Source organism: Crinia signifera, chromosome 4 (assembly GCF_055691185.1).
Source record: "Crinia signifera chromosome 4, ASM5569118v1, whole genome shotgun sequence".
Taxonomy (NCBI): Eukaryota; Metazoa; Chordata; class Amphibia; order Anura; family Myobatrachidae; genus Crinia; species Crinia signifera.
This window is the reverse complement of record NC_139220.1, coordinates 230,719,954-230,736,893: the sequence shown is the minus strand read 5'-3', so window position 1 is coordinate 230,736,893 and position 16,940 is coordinate 230,719,954. Positions and strand designations below refer to the sequence as shown.

Here is a 16,940-nt window from a genome sequence, read left to right as displayed (position 1 = left end):
AAGCATTGAATGTAAAATCGCGGGCAGCACTAAATTTTAACATTGAACCCTATGGGAAATCGCGGGGAACGCGTCGCGGCCGTTAATGTACTGGCCGCGATGCCCGCCCAACTAAGTAAAGAGTACCTGTAACACTAAAGTTTATTCAGCTGGTTCCTTCTTATGGTGACTTTGTATTGCAGGGAAAGCGAGTGCTTCTAAACTTGCAGACAGCTCTCCGGACTTTCATATATTAACTGTGCTGAATAAAGAGGTAAGTGGTGGTAGTCATCTGTTACACTACCACTGAACAACTAAGCCAGCATTTTTTGCATTACTAACTTAGAACAAAATTGTGTTCTAACTAAGCAGCTGGTGGATACTTAACAGCTAAGTGTTCTGTTACTATAGGCAGGTAGTGGTGCTGATGGATTAATATATAGTCAGTACTATGATGATACATACACATTCAACTCAGCCAACGTAAAAATCTACTTCGACCAGGGATGGGGAACCTTTGGCCCTCCAGCTGTTGAACTACGCATCCCAGCATGCCCTGCTACAGTTTTGATATTTGGTTATGTTAAAAATGTTGCAGGGCATGCTGGGATGCGTAGGTCAACAGCTGAAGGGCCGAAGGTTCCCCATCCCTGACTTAGACCAACAATAAAACAGGATTCATAATGAAATAGACATCTCCAAGACACATTGGTTGGGTAATTTTGTAGAAGCTAAAACCATACTACTATTTAAAACATTCATGGAACATGCCAAAATGCAAAATACAACCAAAGCAAACTTTAAAACATGCCTCATTATGAAGATCATAATTTCCCAGCCCTTGTATCTAGCACTACGGACCACTGGTCATTGAGCTTGTCAGAGCACGCACATGTACAAAAATTGTTTGTGTGAAGCCGTAATCTGCCATTGCTTGAAGCATTACATTTGAAAGTGAGCATGCGTAAAGGCTTTTAAACAAAACCATATTGTACTTAAGACACATCAGTAAATCGTTGTGTGCGCAGGCGATCACTTCTGCCATGTAATATTTATCACACCTCACCTCTAACCCCACCAGAAGCACAATTCAACTGTACATTACATGTATAGACTGGAATTGGGTACAAAATGACTAACAGGCCCCAATGTAATCTTACAAGATTAAGCAACAATTTTAGCTCTGCAGTACATTAAAAAGTTTGGCTACAAAATAGAGAACCACTTTTCTGTTCTTTGACCTTCCCTGTGGCTACAAGGGAACGAGCAGCGGAAGCTTCCACCCTCTCCAGAGGAAACCCGCCACAATGCTGGGGAGGACAGATACATAGGAACTTCCAGCATTTACACACAGCCCACCAACATTAGTAAAATACATCTTTGCGTAGCTGGGGTTGTGCATCTGTGTCAGACGGCCAGAGCTGTGCAAACCATTGGCCATTTCCACCCTTTAATTAAATGTTAAATAGGTCCCATGCCCTGATATTTATTAACACTGGGGCAGGGACTGATGTGAAAGTTCAAATATTCTCTGTAAAGCGCTGCAGAATATTTGAACATTCACATCAGTCCCTGCCCCAGTGGAGATTACAATCTATATTCCCTATCACATGTACACGCGGATTCAGTATGAAATCCCGGCGGTCGGGATCCCGGCATTCAAAATCCCGACAAGGGGGGGACGGGGACTGCCCCCTCCCCCCTTTGCGGGCTCGCCACACTAATTTATTCTCCCTCAAGTGGTGTCGTGGACACCCACGGAGGGAGAAAGTGTCGGGATTCTGAACGCCGGGATCCCGACCGCCGGGATTTTAACTGCATCCCGTACACGCACAGACATTCTAGGGTTAATTTTGTTGGGAGCCAATTAGCCTACCAGTATATTTTTGATTGGGGGAGGAAAGCGGAGTACCCAGAGAAAACCCATGCAAGCACAGGGAGAATATACAAACTTTACAGTGTTAGGGCCATCGTGGGTATCGATCCCATGACCTCAGTGCTGTGAGGCAGTAATGCTAACTATTACACCATCCATGCTGCCCTGATTAGACAAGATTACTCATTTGTGATGTGAAAACCGAAATCTTTGATGTATGTTTTTTAAATAAGCATTTTGGTTTACAAGTGGCAAAAAAAAAAAAAAATAGTAACACAAATAAACATTTTATTATTCAGATACAAAAAACAAATCTCCAGAAATGTACATAGCAAGAGTGGAATGTAACCAACAATGTCAACTTTGATATTTTCACCATTGGTTTGTAACATTACAACTGAACCTACAGCCAAAGATGTGTATAAAAGGAACAGGGACTAAATATTTCAAATATCACATTTTTATTTAAATAATCATTTTTGACCGGTTGAGCCAAATCCGCCAGCACCTCGCTCCGTGTCATCTAAACTCTGGGAAAGAAGAGGAAAAAAGAATTTCTGTAAAAAATTATGCATTTATATGTTCTAATGTATAACAATGGCATAAGGGGGGAGGGGGGTAGTCCTAAACCAAGAGAATGGACACTTTTGGGGAAATACAGACCCATATATTACCCATATCCTCCAACTAATTAATTAGGGCTGCGTATCCCTTATCGAAATATCAGTTATCCAAATTATTCAGAAAACCGTTGTCTCCAAAATGTACTTTTTTTGCTAAAAAACCTACTGGGGACATCTGCAACTAGTTCTACAGGGTGCACAATATGTAACTGGCACTAAATATGTGCAAGAAAAGGATTGCTTGGCATTCACATTCAGCGTCTGAGATGGTGCACAAAGTGTTGTTTTGGAACCTTGTTTCATGCATAAATAAAATCTAAACTTATATATTTCATGTGTTTAAAAATGCAAGATTCCTCATTCTAATAAACATTTTCCAAAATACGGAATAATCAGTTATCCAAAATGCTCCTGGTCTTAAGCATTTTGGATAAATGATACTCAGCCTGTATAATACATTGTTAGGTCATGCTGACACTTACTTTCACCTCCAGAAGATCAGGATACAGAATTTTTTCACATATCAGCTGAGCTACCCTGTCGCCTTTCTTAACTGAAAAATGTAAAAGCATAAAGAACAATTGTTTAGTCAATAAAACAAAAAAATAGTTTTGTCAATAAAAGGACAAAACAAATTGTGATGCATAGAATTTTGAATTGTAGAGCAGCAACCCCTTACATAAACATGATCACCAAGAGAATTTCCTCTGTACAAAGGGGTTCTGAAAACCATGCGGTTGATTTTCAGTTGGGAGTAAAGCAATAAAAGATAACATCGACCACGGACACACCATGTTGCAATGAATGGGGTTCAAATACATTTAATTTTAGAAAAAACAGTCATAGCAAATGTGCCTCACACTGGCCCAGAACCTTAAGCATCATGGAATCAGGCAGAAGGGGCAGGGCCAGCAGCACCGGTAAGTGCAATGCTACGCGAGGCCTCCTGAGGACACAGCAATCAGCTGCACAGACTGCAGGAACCATTTGAAGAACCTGAGTAGAATGAATAGACTTTGTCCCTCATTCTAATTCACTCGGTCCCCGGCGTGTTTGCACCAGGGACCGATGTTTTAGCAGTGCGCAGATTTACCCTGTCACTCGCAGAGGGGGCGAGCGCATGGGGACGCCTAGTTTCCCCACGCCATTGCAGTCAGGCAGTTGCCTGCCAGGGGCGGGACGGCTGAAGTCATAGGACATCAGCCACCCACCCCTTTCTCGTACCGGGCACCGCAAATCTAAACCATCCAAGACGGGATTGTTTAGCAGGGGAATAATCATTTCATGGTTGGAGACCATCAAATAAATTTCCCCCTCATACGCTACCCTAGGAATGGATGTTTATGCAAAACATTTATTCGTAAAGCAGCAGGGGATGTGCAGACCCTGCCAGTTAGCGGGTATTTAAATGCCCAGCTTTAGAAGGCCCGCTAAGCAGCAAGCCAACCATAATCACACTCAGACATGACTTCCACCAGGTAGACAAAACCAGATATATTACAAACATTGGATGCATCACAACATTTAAAAAGATGCTACAGTAACATTTCTGTGATCATAAAAAAAATTCTTTATCTAGGATTTTGAATTGGACATCAGAACTCACATGGGATGATTCAATTGTTTGGGTGCCCGAGAGCAGCTATTCAATTTTGGCACACACGTCTGCTCACATCCCCCAGAGGTGGGGAGCAGAACATTTTAAAAGTCCTTGTTGCAATAGTAGACTTATTTTTTTTACATAAAGTGGCCAGTACTTTATTCGTGTTTACCCGACATGATGCTTTTGGGTGTTTCATATGGTCATTTGGTCTACAGCCCGATTGTCGACAGTCATTAGGTCGACATAAGAAAATGTTGACATGGGAAAAGGTCGAAAGGGCATTAGTTCAACAGTGTCTATGTTGACAGTCAAAAGGTCAACATCGGGGTTTTCACTGTTTTGAGCCGACAGGCGGTATTTCATGCCCTACCATCCACTAGGGAATGGTGGGAGAATAAAATAGTGTGCTCGAAGTATTGCGAGCGCAGCGAGTGATGCGAGGGGATGCAGTGCAACTTAAACTGTGTCCATGTCGACCTAAACTGTCAAACTAATGACCTTTCCCCATGTCGACCTAGACCAGTGTCGACCATCATACTGTAGACCAAATGATTTCCTCCAATGTCTTCACAAAGACTTCGGGACTAATGGAGAGCTGAAAATATGCAACACATATTGCTGTTCACACAGCAAACGTTTAAACATAGGTGTTTAAGAAACTGAAATACACAATTCAATTACTGTACATCTACACATGTGTGCGTGTACAACACAGCCCAAGATCTCACATAAAAGTTTAATTGTGATGAGCTCCAGATACACACACGTTTGAGAATGGTAGTGGCCTCTTTTATAAAGATCAGTTGGCAGTTTAGGTTCCGTCCCTAAAGATACTTCACCTCACCGATTTCCTTATGAAAAGCTACATTATATTGCTGGAGAACATACCTTCAAATGCCTCTTTTCCAAAGTTAAATAATACAACACCAACATTTCCTCTGTAGTCCTCATCAATAACCCCAGCTAAATGGAAAGGAGACAATATTGGTAAATCACATGCTTCCGAGGACTAGAATATACTAACACTGAACATATTTAAGCAAAGATAGAAAAAATGAATACAAAGAAAAAGAATGTGGAACAGTCTTTGCAATGCAGGAATTACATATTGCTTTGTGTAATATGGGTGGAAAGAACATTACAGCAATCAGTGGAAATGACACACTGGTGCTGGCAGGTCAATTTGATGGCCCTCAATGCAAGGTCTGTGTCAGGGCCTTGGCTCTGAAAGCAGGCTACGCCTTCCAGCTGCGGAGGACAGCACAATGTTGCATTGTGTTTATATTTCTATAGAGTATTCAAAATCTTTGGAAATGAAAAGAAAAAAATATTTCAGGACAAGCATTGCAGAAAGATAATGTTAATAGAAATGTTAATAGATAATAGCATACAAGGTTTTTAAAGGAGACAGAATGCAAAATAACACACACACAGTTGTGAACATGTTTTGCCTTGATTGGCGGGTGTTTGTGGACAGGCTTCTGGTCCCACCAAGATGCCAAATAACCTGCAAAACTTTTCAAAGCTAGTACTGGGGACAGCACAAAACCAGACTCCCCTCAAAGCAGGAGACGGTATATGCAGATAAGCCAGCCCTAGCCAAGCAGGCCCGGAGAGGGGGGGGTGTGGTTTCAAAGGGGACAGCTGAACTGGGCCCCGACGATTCGAGGTGCCCCAAAGCCATCCGATACCCCCCTGCTCAGCCATCCGACAGCCTTGATCACCCCCAGTTTCAGACTTGCAGGCAGCAGCTCAATCAGCTGCTCAGAGAGCCACACTACTACTTAGGTTACTGCATACCAGGGATGGCACTAGTGAGAGTCAGGATTAGGCTGCAGGGTTATGGAGCATGTCGTGTAATAGAGCACAGGCTGGGGCATGAGGGACTGCGCAAGTATGATAGCAAGAGCCGCTTGGTGAGGGAGTACATCAGTGTGATAGAGCGCAGGCTGCGGGGTGAGGGAGCACGTCAATTGATATATAACAGGCTGCAGGGAAAGGGAGCGTGTCAGAGTGATAGAACGCAGGATGAGGGAGTGAGCCAGTTTGCTAAAGCGCAGAGCATGGGGTGAGGGAGTGCGTCAGTGTGATAGAACACAGGCCATGGGCAATGGAGTGCATCAGTATGCTAAAGTGCAGACAGCGTTATGAGGGAGCATTTCAATTGATAGACCACAGGATGAGGAAGTGTGTCCATGTGCTAAAGCACAGACCATGGGTTGAGGGAGTACATCAATGTGATAGAGCACACCACTCCAGTAATGGCCATGCGCTTCCAGTTTATGTCCCATCAAAGGGAGGTTATAGTGTTTGAGGGGGCCCTCAGAGATATCAATGTATGGGACCAAAAAAATTTCTGTTACCGGCCCTGCTTACAAGGACTGTCACATGTAAGGGACTTTCTAGGAGTCACAAGAAAGTATGCAAAAGATCACAGTAGAAATGTGGTAAGTGGACATCATGTTCAGTATGACAATGACAAATCACAACAAAGGCATTAACGCACTGGCAAACAAAGAATGACCCAGTCTCAAGTCATGGAGAGCAGCTCTGACAATAGCTGTACAAGGGAGACCACAATGTATCATATTAGGACAAGGCCCTTCTAGCTGTTAATGACAGTGTCATTAACCAAGGAAATCCAGTCAGGAAAATCAACCCCAAGTCGTGTCCTTTTAGGCCAAAGCTAACAGCTTAAAAACTTGTTAGCACATTTAAGGAGAGAGAAACCAAAAAGACACAGAGGGCCCATACATTAGTGCAGTGTTTCTCAAACTCTGTCCTCAGGACCCCATACAGTACACATTTTCCAGGTGATCAGGCAGGAGCACTGTGTATCACCAACGGTCACATTTTTAAAATTCACAAGTGACCTGGAAAATGTGAACTGTTTGGGGTCAGAGTTTGAGAAACTGTGCAAGGTATTGCATGTGGTAGCGTGCCAACTACCCGGGAGGCTGGATTGCATACAAGATACATTGTATCCACCCCTTTAGAATACAATATATCATGTGCGATGCCAATACTGGCACAGGATCCCACAAACTCTTGTAGCAGCCATGGCGAACTCTGGGACAAAGCATTGGTTTGGATCCGGAAGCAACACATATGACATAAGGCACTCTTCACACGATTTTATCAGGCCAATGGATCAAAATTGGATAAGTATATGGCCACCTTATTAGTTGCACATACCAACATCCCCAAAGGAGATACCAGGACATAGCAACAGGCATCAAACATCTACAGAACAGTTAGCCCATAATAAAGACTAAGATGGAGAGATATCTACAGTATCTAGTGTCCATATGCAACAGAAACACTGCCATCTGCTGGCAACAAATGAAACTACAGCTTTCATACATACATACATACATACAACACAGAGGCGATCACAAGGTAGCAGCCTAGCAATAATAGAAGTAGCCAGGTGGAGGTCTTTGTAATAAAGTGTTTAAACCATGACCTTTGTTATTTAAATACTTTTAGGTGACCAAATACTGCAGTCTGTCAGACACAAATACTACACAATTCACTTTGTAAAATAATTATTTATGCAGCTTTTTCCCTACAAATTGGGCTACATGTCCTGCTCAGTTCTCCTTCTGCACAAGATGTGGGTCCTTTGTTGGTCCTCACTCCTTTTGGTGGCCAGGAAACTCCTCTGCATGCAGCAGGAGTGACAGGCGGCGTCACTGGTTCTCCTCAGTCTCCCTGCTAGTGCTTATGAATATGACTAGGAGAGATGAGCTAAATGAGTCACTCACTACCCAGTGATGTGGGAGATGCAGTGACAGGTGGAGCGGCACACATTGGGGCAGCCAGACAATTTCTTTCATAATGAAGTGCAGCATTCCCTGCAGAGTGCGGTGACCGGGCAAGGTGGTCCCATCGCTGTGTTCCCCTGCGCCTGCCTATGCACTCAGCACTCTCACCAATTAGAACTTGTTGCAGACGGACACTGATTCGATGTTGACGTAGCTCGGCTGTGTCAGTCACATCTTGCCAAATAGGTGTTCTGTCTGAAATCAGCATCCGCCTGCAACAAGTTCTAATTGGTGAGATTCTTGGGTGTCAGGGGAGTCTGCGAATACCAGGCGGCAGGACGTGTCTTGCTGGGCGGACCACATGAAAGTGTAACCCTGGGGAGAACACAGATATATATCTTTATCACACATATATACAATCTCAAAAGACAAATACATTAAGAACTGTCACCCTTTGTCTCCATTGATTAAAGAAAAGGCCAAACTACACATGCCCATTGAGCAGTCAGATCTGTGCTTGAAATTACAAGACACACACCTGATGCTTTGTTACCGTAGAGGCCGGAGTTTGAGGGACAGTTTAGTTCAGAAGGACCTAGGGACCTCCCAGCCTAGTTTTTTACTTCCCCAGAAAAGAGGCTGTTACAAATGTCCAAATTGCGTGACCTGTGGGTATTTACAGACAGGCCTGTCTTTCCACCACCCTTTCACTTGGAAAAAGGTTAACATCAATTACCATTTATCTTGCATCAGCATATTTGTAATCTTCATAATTTCATGTCCTTGTTCCTTACACTAGGAAAGACTGAACGCCAATTCTGCAAACAGGTTGCGTTACATAGATCCGATATAAAGGCAGCTCTGACCAAGGGAACTAGCGGACAGCCTTGGCAAGGCACGATGTCTCAGCCTTCCGCTATGGCATTATTGATCAAGTCCCAACACCAACATGAGGGAGGGGTGACCTTTTTATGGTCAATCGGCCTGTCTTCATCTCTGGCATCTAAAGTTAAGACTGTCACTTTTTGCTTTATGAATACACTTTTGTTCGTCTGTGGAGTACCTCCTCTTGATTTCTACCAATACAACCGTACTGGAAAGATTCTCCACTCCTAAATACCTTTAAAGCGGCAGGGCCCCAGCCACTTGGCGATGGTGGCTGCGAACTGAGCGGCAGCCATGCTGATGGTGCCACATTGCTGTCATTAACGAGGACCTCTACCAGCTGAACATGCTGGATGAGGGAAGGTGTCGATAATGATATACAGGACCAATCGTTTAAAAACTTACTGTGTGACTACCCAATGCGGGTGCCTGTGAGTTGTTCATGGAGCCTGCTGATCTCTTCAGCTGGCGGAAAGATGAATGACCCATCGTGCAGTATCATGGCTTCGTCATTCCAAGTGTAAAGCATGATGAACGATGTGGCCTTGGCTATACTAAGTTTAGTGTGGGGCACCAGTGGTTACGTTTTACCCATTTTCATTGCCAACAATAACATTCATGTTTTGCGCTGTATTAATTCATAAAAGCTGTTCATACGCCTTAGGTTGGGGGTCCACGACCAAAACAAATTATTTCTGTTCAAAGTGATTGGCAACCACCAGAATTGGTTTAACCTATCATAAAATGTATTGACAATTAGGGAACATAGCTGTGGTTCTACCACATAACTGAACCGGAGGCTGACAGTTAAGCACAACTTAACTTCTTTTTTTATTTATCCATAAGAAACCTTTGGACTAGGGGTGCCTTGAACAAATGCTGATATTCTAGGGCTCCCTGGTCAAGAAAGTTTGGGAACCACGGTCATACACTATTGCTGCAAAAGCACCAAAAACCTTTTGGCATTCCAAGTCCCTTGCTCCAAAGCATCTTTTAGGCCTCTTGTTTATTTGCAAATAAGTGTTATACATCTGTGCTTATTGGCAGTTATGGCTAATCACCAATCAGGAAATTCTCCATGTAAAAATAGATGATCCCAATCAAACTGTTCAAGATTGGTAGATCTCAATTTCCTGACACCAGGGTTGGGGAACTGCACCAAGACCTCAGATGTATGTAGCCCAGCGGTTCCCAAACTGTGTGCTATGGCTCCCTGGGGTGCATCGGGACACTTGCAGGGGTGCCCTGGGTTGGTGGTCCAGGACCAATTTAAATTATTTATGGGCAAAACCAGTGCTGTGGCTGCCAATAATAAAATGTGTACAAACAGAAGCAAATCCTAGGGGTACCATTAAAAAATGTTGATAGCCTAGGGTGCCGTGATTCAAAAAAGATTGTGAACCACTGATGTAGCCTATTAGCAGGGATGTTTCTAAGACTTCATGGATTTATTATGCAACACTTATATATCTGTGTGCAACAGTCTCTGCATATGTGTAAGTGCTATGATGCAGCAGCTAGGGCTTATTTTCACCCCAAACTCCATTGTGCTACGCATACAGACTCAGTCCAAGTTGAACTAGTGATCCTGCTAGGATCAGAGCAGCGCAGGGCAGGAGTATGGGGGAAACACGAGGGAAGATCGATTAATTATAAGGGTGGGGAATCACAGTCATTGTGGGGGGTGGAGTGGCATCACCAACCTCACCGATGGGTGCGTGCCTGGCTGCCGCTCATGGGGCTGGGCTTTTCTTAAGCTCCATGGTTAATGTGAATAGATGCCTTTTGCATGTACATGGCATCTATTCACGCAACGGAATTGACAGATGGGCAGGCTGATTTAGCAGGGCACTGGTAAACGGGCCGTCCGCATTTTGACCTTTAAAAATCAGACCGGGACCTGCTAAAATAGCCTAATGTGAACACTAGTTGAAAGCTATAAAATTAAAATCAGACATGCCTGTTTCTAAGAGTGGTTGGTCACAAATAGGAAATACTCCTCCCATACGTTGATATCTGCTTGTGATAATGTACACAGAGTAAACATAGCTTCTGTAATTTGTTTTTTTCCCCAGGACAGTCTGCACAATAAAGTTTACTTAAAATGCAAAGATACATTTTAAAGGTCATTTTGCATGTATGTATTTTGGTATGTATAATGTATTCTGATGTTCCTCTATGTGCCTATGTATATTGATTTTGTTTTATCCAGTCAGTAAATGTATTAAAAGAAAATTGCAAAGATACATACCTCCAACATCAATGAAGTGTTTGGCAGCTAAACCAGACCGTGGAGCTAAAAAATAAATAAAAAAATAATTATTATTATGAGTCATCTGCGAGGCGGCGGCATAAGAAGCCCATAGGCTTCTATACCCAAAGGTGGCGATACCCTTCAATGCGGTATCATTTTTGATACATTGGAAAATGCGGTAAAACCGGGGTTTTACCGCATTTTCCGTTTGATACATCTTGCCCTAAGCAAGATACAGAGGAAGACTCTGAGATACTATCATACAGATGGGTCTTGTCCCATCCTTGCTGGCGGGTCGCCAGAACGTCCGCGCTGGCGACCCGCCAGCAGCCACGCCAGCGAATGCACTGAGACGCGCGTGCGTCTCCGTCGCCAGCGCGACGGAAACCCTGTCCGTCTCCGCCTCAGGGAGACGGACAGGGTTAGGGGGGGTTAGGGGGGGGGGGGGGGGGGGGGGGTGCGGGCAGGCGGCGGGGACCCTGGGTTACCGCCGGCAAGCCGGCGGGGACCCGGGGGAACGGATGGAAGCGCCGTCGGAAGGGGACGCGCGCGCCTCTCGTGCGCGCGCGTCCCCTTCTCACCATCGCCATGGCGCTGGCGGGGGATTGCGGCTGGCGACGCCAGCGCCATCCCCTGCCAAGATGGGACAAGACCCATCTGTACTTACCTACTTTTAAAGTCTCCTCTCTGGGAGAACCCAGCAGAGGAGACTTAGCAGCACTTCTGGGGGCTGGGCCTGATGTAGATGTCATCAAACCCCCCCCCACAGTAATTCTAATTTTACAGGTATTAGAGGGGATGGGGCTAAAGGGCACCAATTGCATTTTTAGCCCCTTCTCAAAAAGATATCCGGTTCTAGGGAGCCTCCAGGCCATTCCGTGAGGGTAGGCAACCCTGATACTATGCAAGATAGCTGTATGAGGCTCTTCTATGGATGACAAAGATCTTTTATTTTATCGATGTTACCACAGATTTAAAACCTACTTTTGCACACACGAGCCAGAAGGCTTCAAAAAGCAGGGACCAGTGAGAACCTTCGCATAGAGCTAAACTGCTTACTCACCAATACAGCAAGTCCCCTCTGCCTCCTCTATCAGGCCATGTTACATACATGAAATTTGTCATATAAGACCCAATGGGGGGAATAAGTATTAAGCCTTAAAAAGAGATAAATAAAAGGGTGATAAAGTGGTAAACTTCCAGTCAATAACACTCACGTTTAACTATTTTTAAAGGTTTAATACATCTCCCTAATATGGTATATGCAGCAATAGTGCCTTTTAACTACTATACAGACTATCACTTCACTGACTGCTCAAAAAATCATAAAGCAATCACAAGGGGATGTGCATGTCTCCTATTGCTGGCTAGACAATATGTCCAATTAGTACCATGTCAGTGGGATCATGCAGAAGAGGTTCAGTCAGAAAACATATTCCAGCATTCAAGAGACAGCGGCTATACCCCATTGGTGCTGTTCTCCCTAATAAAAAGTAGCAGATATAATGCTACATTGCCTTTAAAATCATATGTTTTCATTAAAACAAAGCATACATTTTTTGCGTGTGCGGCAAAAGGGGTGTGGTCATATGACACAAGGGGGAGTGGCTACATGACAAAACTTTATGCCCCCCCCCACAGTGCCAGGTATGCCCCCAGTGCCACACATATGCCCCACGGTGCCAGATATGCCCCCAGTGCCACACATATATGCCCCACGGTGCCAGATATGTCCCCAGTGCCACACATATATGCCCCACGGTGCCAGATATGTCCCCAGTGCCACACATATATGCCCCACGGTGCCAGATATGCCCCCAGTGCCACACATATATGCCCCACAGTGCCAGATATATATGCCCCATGGTGCCAGATATGCCCCCACAATGCCACACATGCCCCCACAGTGCTAGTTATGTGCCCAGTGCCAGATATGTTACCACAATGCCACATATGCTCCCCCCCCCCCCACCGTGCTAGTTATGCCCCCAGTGATAATTTACCAGCAGCAGCACTCACCGTTGTTGCTGCTGCTGCCGGGCGGGGAGAGGACAGTCTGGCGTCCCCCTGCAGTCCTGTCATGTCGCCGAGGGGAGGAGAGCACACCGCGTGTCTCCTTCCCCTCTCACTTCCCTGTGACTGGGCCGTCGCCGTCCACCAATCAAATCTCGCGGGCCGGCTCCTGATTGGCTGCCAGCCCGCAAGCTGTGATTGGAGGGGTGGCCAAGTCACAAGGATGCACAGTGAGGGATAGGAGAGATGTGCGCTCTCCTACCCTCAGAAGGTATTCGGGAACGGGCAGCGGGTGATGGGGGCCGGACGGTGGGCGCCGCGTCGGGCAGCAGTGCGAGCAGGAGCTGCACTTTCGAAGGTGGAGAGCCGCATGTGGCTCGAGAGCCGCGGGTTGGCCACCGCTGATCTAGTGCAGTGGTAGCCAACTCCAGTCCTCGAGAGCTACAAACAGTTAAAATTTTCCAAACAACCAAACCCACAGGTGGAGCTAATTACTTCACGTGTGATTCTGTGAGGAGATCTGGGAAACATTAACTGATGGTAGCTCTCGAGGACTGGAGTTGGCTACCCCAGATCTAGTGTATACCCACTATAAACTCAACCTGCCATATTTTGCCTAAGCCATTGACGACTAGGTGCATATCATTCAATGTGTATGCAGAGTGAACAATAACATTTTTATAAAACAAGACGGTCCAACAATAAAACAGGAATTAAGCAGCCATTAACTTACCAACTCTGCCATAGCATCCTGTGGGAACACAGATCTGGATGTCCGTTTTTACTATAGCTTTATCATGTGGAGCTATTACATAGTCATATGCACTATATAAAACAGAACAAAATATTATATAAAAACATGTTTTGTTCATTTTAAATTTACTGTTGAAACATCTATATATGTCTAGATAAAATATCTGGGTTTATTGTAAATAGTATACTCTTCATAAATACACATCATTGGTCGCTGAAACGCTATCCACCTTTACATGCTAATCTTCCAGTAACCTAGCACTACTATCCCATTAAGGGAAAGCTGATGCCCTTAACAGCGAGTGTACATTTTCACCCATGCAATTGATATAGATTAGATCAGGGATGGGGAACCTTCGGCCCTCCAGCTGTTGAACTACACATCCCAGCATGCCCTGCAACAGTTTTGTTATTTGGCCATTCTAGAACTGTTGCATGGCATGCTGGGATGTGTAGTTCAACAACAGTTGGAGGGCCGAAGGTTCCCCAACCCTGGATTAGATCGATATATTGCAGCTTGCTCAGGTGCCAATCCAAGCATGACCATATGCAATATCCAATGTGAACATCGCTCAGATTAAACAGACAAATCTTTAGTCAGGTGCAGTCTTATTCAGTCAATTTTTCACAGATCTGATGCCTTTTATCATAGACCATGCATGTCCAAACTATGGCCCTCCAGCTCTTGTGAAACTACACATCTCAGCATCGCCGCCCCCCGCCACTAGCGCATATGTACAAACATATGCAGCTAGCATCGCGGTGACGGATGCCCCTCATGATACCTGTGATGTGGTGTGCACGGGGTCTCGGTCACCTCCTGTGCTCTGCGGTGGTACACGGCATCTCCTCCTCCCCCGTGCAGCGGGTGTGGTATAGGGGTCCAACAGTCGTCGACAATCCTTATCCCGACTGGCTGTACCCAGACAGCATGGTGAGCGCAACGAAGCCCCTTGCGTGTTGCTACGCGAGCCACCTATTCTATTCTCCCTCTATGGGGGTCGTGGACCCCACGAGGGAAAATAGCAGGTGGCCGTCGGGAACCCAGCTGTCGGTGTTTTGACAGTCGGGATCCCAACGCTGGGTGAATGCCTGTCGGGATCCCGTCCGGCACCCCCTGCAGCCATAAGGACACCCCCGGCTGAGACATGCTGCTGTGGGAGGAGGAGCAGCACAGAGGATGGGGAGGGGGGGGGGGGGGTACGAGTCTGCGGCAAGGGGATGCGGTCATTTGGTCTACAGCATTATGGTAGACAGCCAACATTAGGTTGACATGGGAAAAGGTCGACAGGTCATTAGTTTGACAGTCAAAGGTCAACATGGGGTTTTTCAGTTTTTTGAACCGACATGCGGTATTTAATGCCCTACCATCCACTAGGGCATAGTGGGAGAATAAAATAGTGCCCGACGCATAGCGAGCGATGCACTTTAAACTGTGTCCACGTAGACTGTGTTGACATTCAGGTAAAAAAAAAAAAATTTTGAAAACCCCATGTCGGCCCATGTGAATTCGCACGTGATCATGTCTAAATAACCGCCGTTGTGTTTGTATATATTTATGGAATCGGTACATCTGTCAGAATGAACTTAGGTCTAGTCATTAGGTAGACCCCATTAGGTCAACTGGCAGGAAAATCGACCTGAGTTAAGGTCGACATGGGCCAAGGTCGACATGACTTAAGTTCAAATTTGCATAAAGGTCGACATGAGGAAGTTCAACTTGTCATAAGGTCGACATGGGTTTTTCACTGTTTTTTGATCCGAATGTCGACATGGACACAGTTGGCAATGAGAATCGGACCCTCGCGATGCATCGGGCACGGTGGCTCGCTTCGCTCGCCACAGCTTTAATAACCTCCTCCACGCCCTAGTGGATGGTAGGGCATGAAATACCGCCTGTTGGCACATGTCGGCTCAAAAAACAGTGAAAAAACCCATGTCGACCTTTATGCAAATTCGACCTTAAGTCATGTCGACCTTCCTGCCAGTCGACCTAATGACTGTAGACCTAAGTTCATTCCAATAGATGACCGCTTCCCATATTTATGGTACAGCCGCCCCCATTAACATTGTCACAATTACTCCAAAATGCCCCCTCCCGGATTACAATGCCTGCTGTACACCAGCTCACACCCACCTCACTTACCTGTACAGATCGTAGCCGGCCGCCATGGAGGAGCCTCGGGTTGGGGTGCAGGCATGTTCGGTGAGCTTGGCAAAGCGGAGCACGGGTGGGGACGTGCTGCTGGCGTCTGGTTTGGCGCGTTTGGACGGAGACGACGGGGTGGGGGCGAGCGGCATGGCAGCGGCGTTGCAAGAGGAGAAACACAGAGATGAATGGAGGATAAAATGGATCTAATTCTCCCGCCAACAGCAGGCAGCCCGCCACAGGCTAAACGCTTTCCCCGCCTATAGCAGCAGCAGCCACCGCCCCCTGTACGCGCGTCACTGGTGGGAAGATGCCCCGTGTTTAATGTAAACAGTCAGTGCAGAGGATGGAATGTGCCCCTGTACTGCCTTGTCTCCAACAACATGGTTTCTGTCTGCGGAGGAGACATCACACACCCAGGCACGGGTGTAGCGTATCGCCCTTACCTAACCTCAGCCGACAGTAAAAGGTCCATATATATATACCGCTTCCTGGGAACGCTGGCACATATTACCTTGCATACATGTGTGGTGTCGCCGGTGGCATAGCCGGGCGTTACTGGTTACTACACACATAGCCCAGGCAGCCATGATGTATCCCTGGACCCTGAGGCGACGGCGGCTGCTGTTGCACACAAATGCTTGCCACTAGCTTAATGTTTACCTGCCTGGAAACTACAGTGTCGTGGGCGGAGGGATAAAGCATGGGTACTGCAGGACAGGCCGCAATATCTGATCACAGGCAGAGAGTAACGGACGCCACTACAGGCCGGCATCATCACGTCACCGTCCGTGACCAAGCAAGCAGGCTGCCTGTCAGGAACAGCTCTGAGCTCCTGACACACGGAGCTCACTGTGAGTGGTGGGCGGAGCCCTGGCTGCCAGCTCTCTGCTCCTCCCCATCTAACAAATAAAAAAAAAAGTACTTGTTTCCTAGCACGGCCACAATCGCGGGCATCGGGTGTAATTTTTAGTGGTCTGCGACGCGATCGACGCGATGCCCCCGATTTCCCATTGAAATGCATTGAAAAAAGTCAAA

General features: G+C 46.0%; 1 protein-coding gene across 3 annotated transcripts; it reads right to left on the bottom strand.

Moving 5' to 3' along the window:
• Positions 1–2,126: 2,126 nt before the first annotated feature.
• On the bottom strand, positions 2,127–16,732 carry DUT (deoxyuridine triphosphatase). Of its 3 annotated transcripts, none has more exons than XM_083183931.1 (7): positions 16,566–16,732; positions 15,900–16,005; positions 13,734–13,825; positions 10,985–11,029; positions 4,970–5,044; positions 2,961–3,031; positions 2,127–2,385 (listed from the first exon to the last, which is right to left on the bottom strand). In XM_083183931.1, the coding sequence occupies exons 1-7, from the start codon at positions 16,678–16,680 to the stop codon at positions 2,329–2,331; spliced, it is 561 nt and encodes a 186-aa protein (XP_083040057.1). In that variant the 5' UTR covers positions 16,681–16,732; the 3' UTR covers positions 2,127–2,328. The 3 variants fall into 3 exon arrangements, with proteins under 3 accessions (XP_083040057.1, XP_083040058.1, XP_083040059.1); XM_083183932.1 differs by lacking the exon at positions 16,566–16,732 and adding an exon at positions 16,417–16,507; XM_083183933.1 differs by lacking the exon at positions 16,566–16,732 and having other exon boundaries at positions 15,900–16,341.
• Positions 16,733–16,940: the final 208 nt, after the last annotated feature.

What these genes read in the sequence shown, in the direction of transcription:
- DUT (XM_083183931.1), bottom strand. Translation starts at nt 16,680, where the DNA reads ATGATGCCGGCCTGTAGTGGCGTCCGTTACTCTCTGCCTGTGATCAGA. An exon ending in TGGAAAAGAGGCATTTGAAG is followed by an intron (nt 3,032 to 4,969) that starts GTATGTTCTCCA and finishes TACATTTTTCAG; the next exon opens with TTAAGAAAGGCGACAGGGTA. An exon ending in CTGATCTTCTGGAGGTGAAA is followed by an intron (nt 2,386 to 2,960) that starts GTAAGTGTCAGC and finishes CTTCTTTCCCAG; the next exon opens with AGTTTAGATGACACGGAGCG.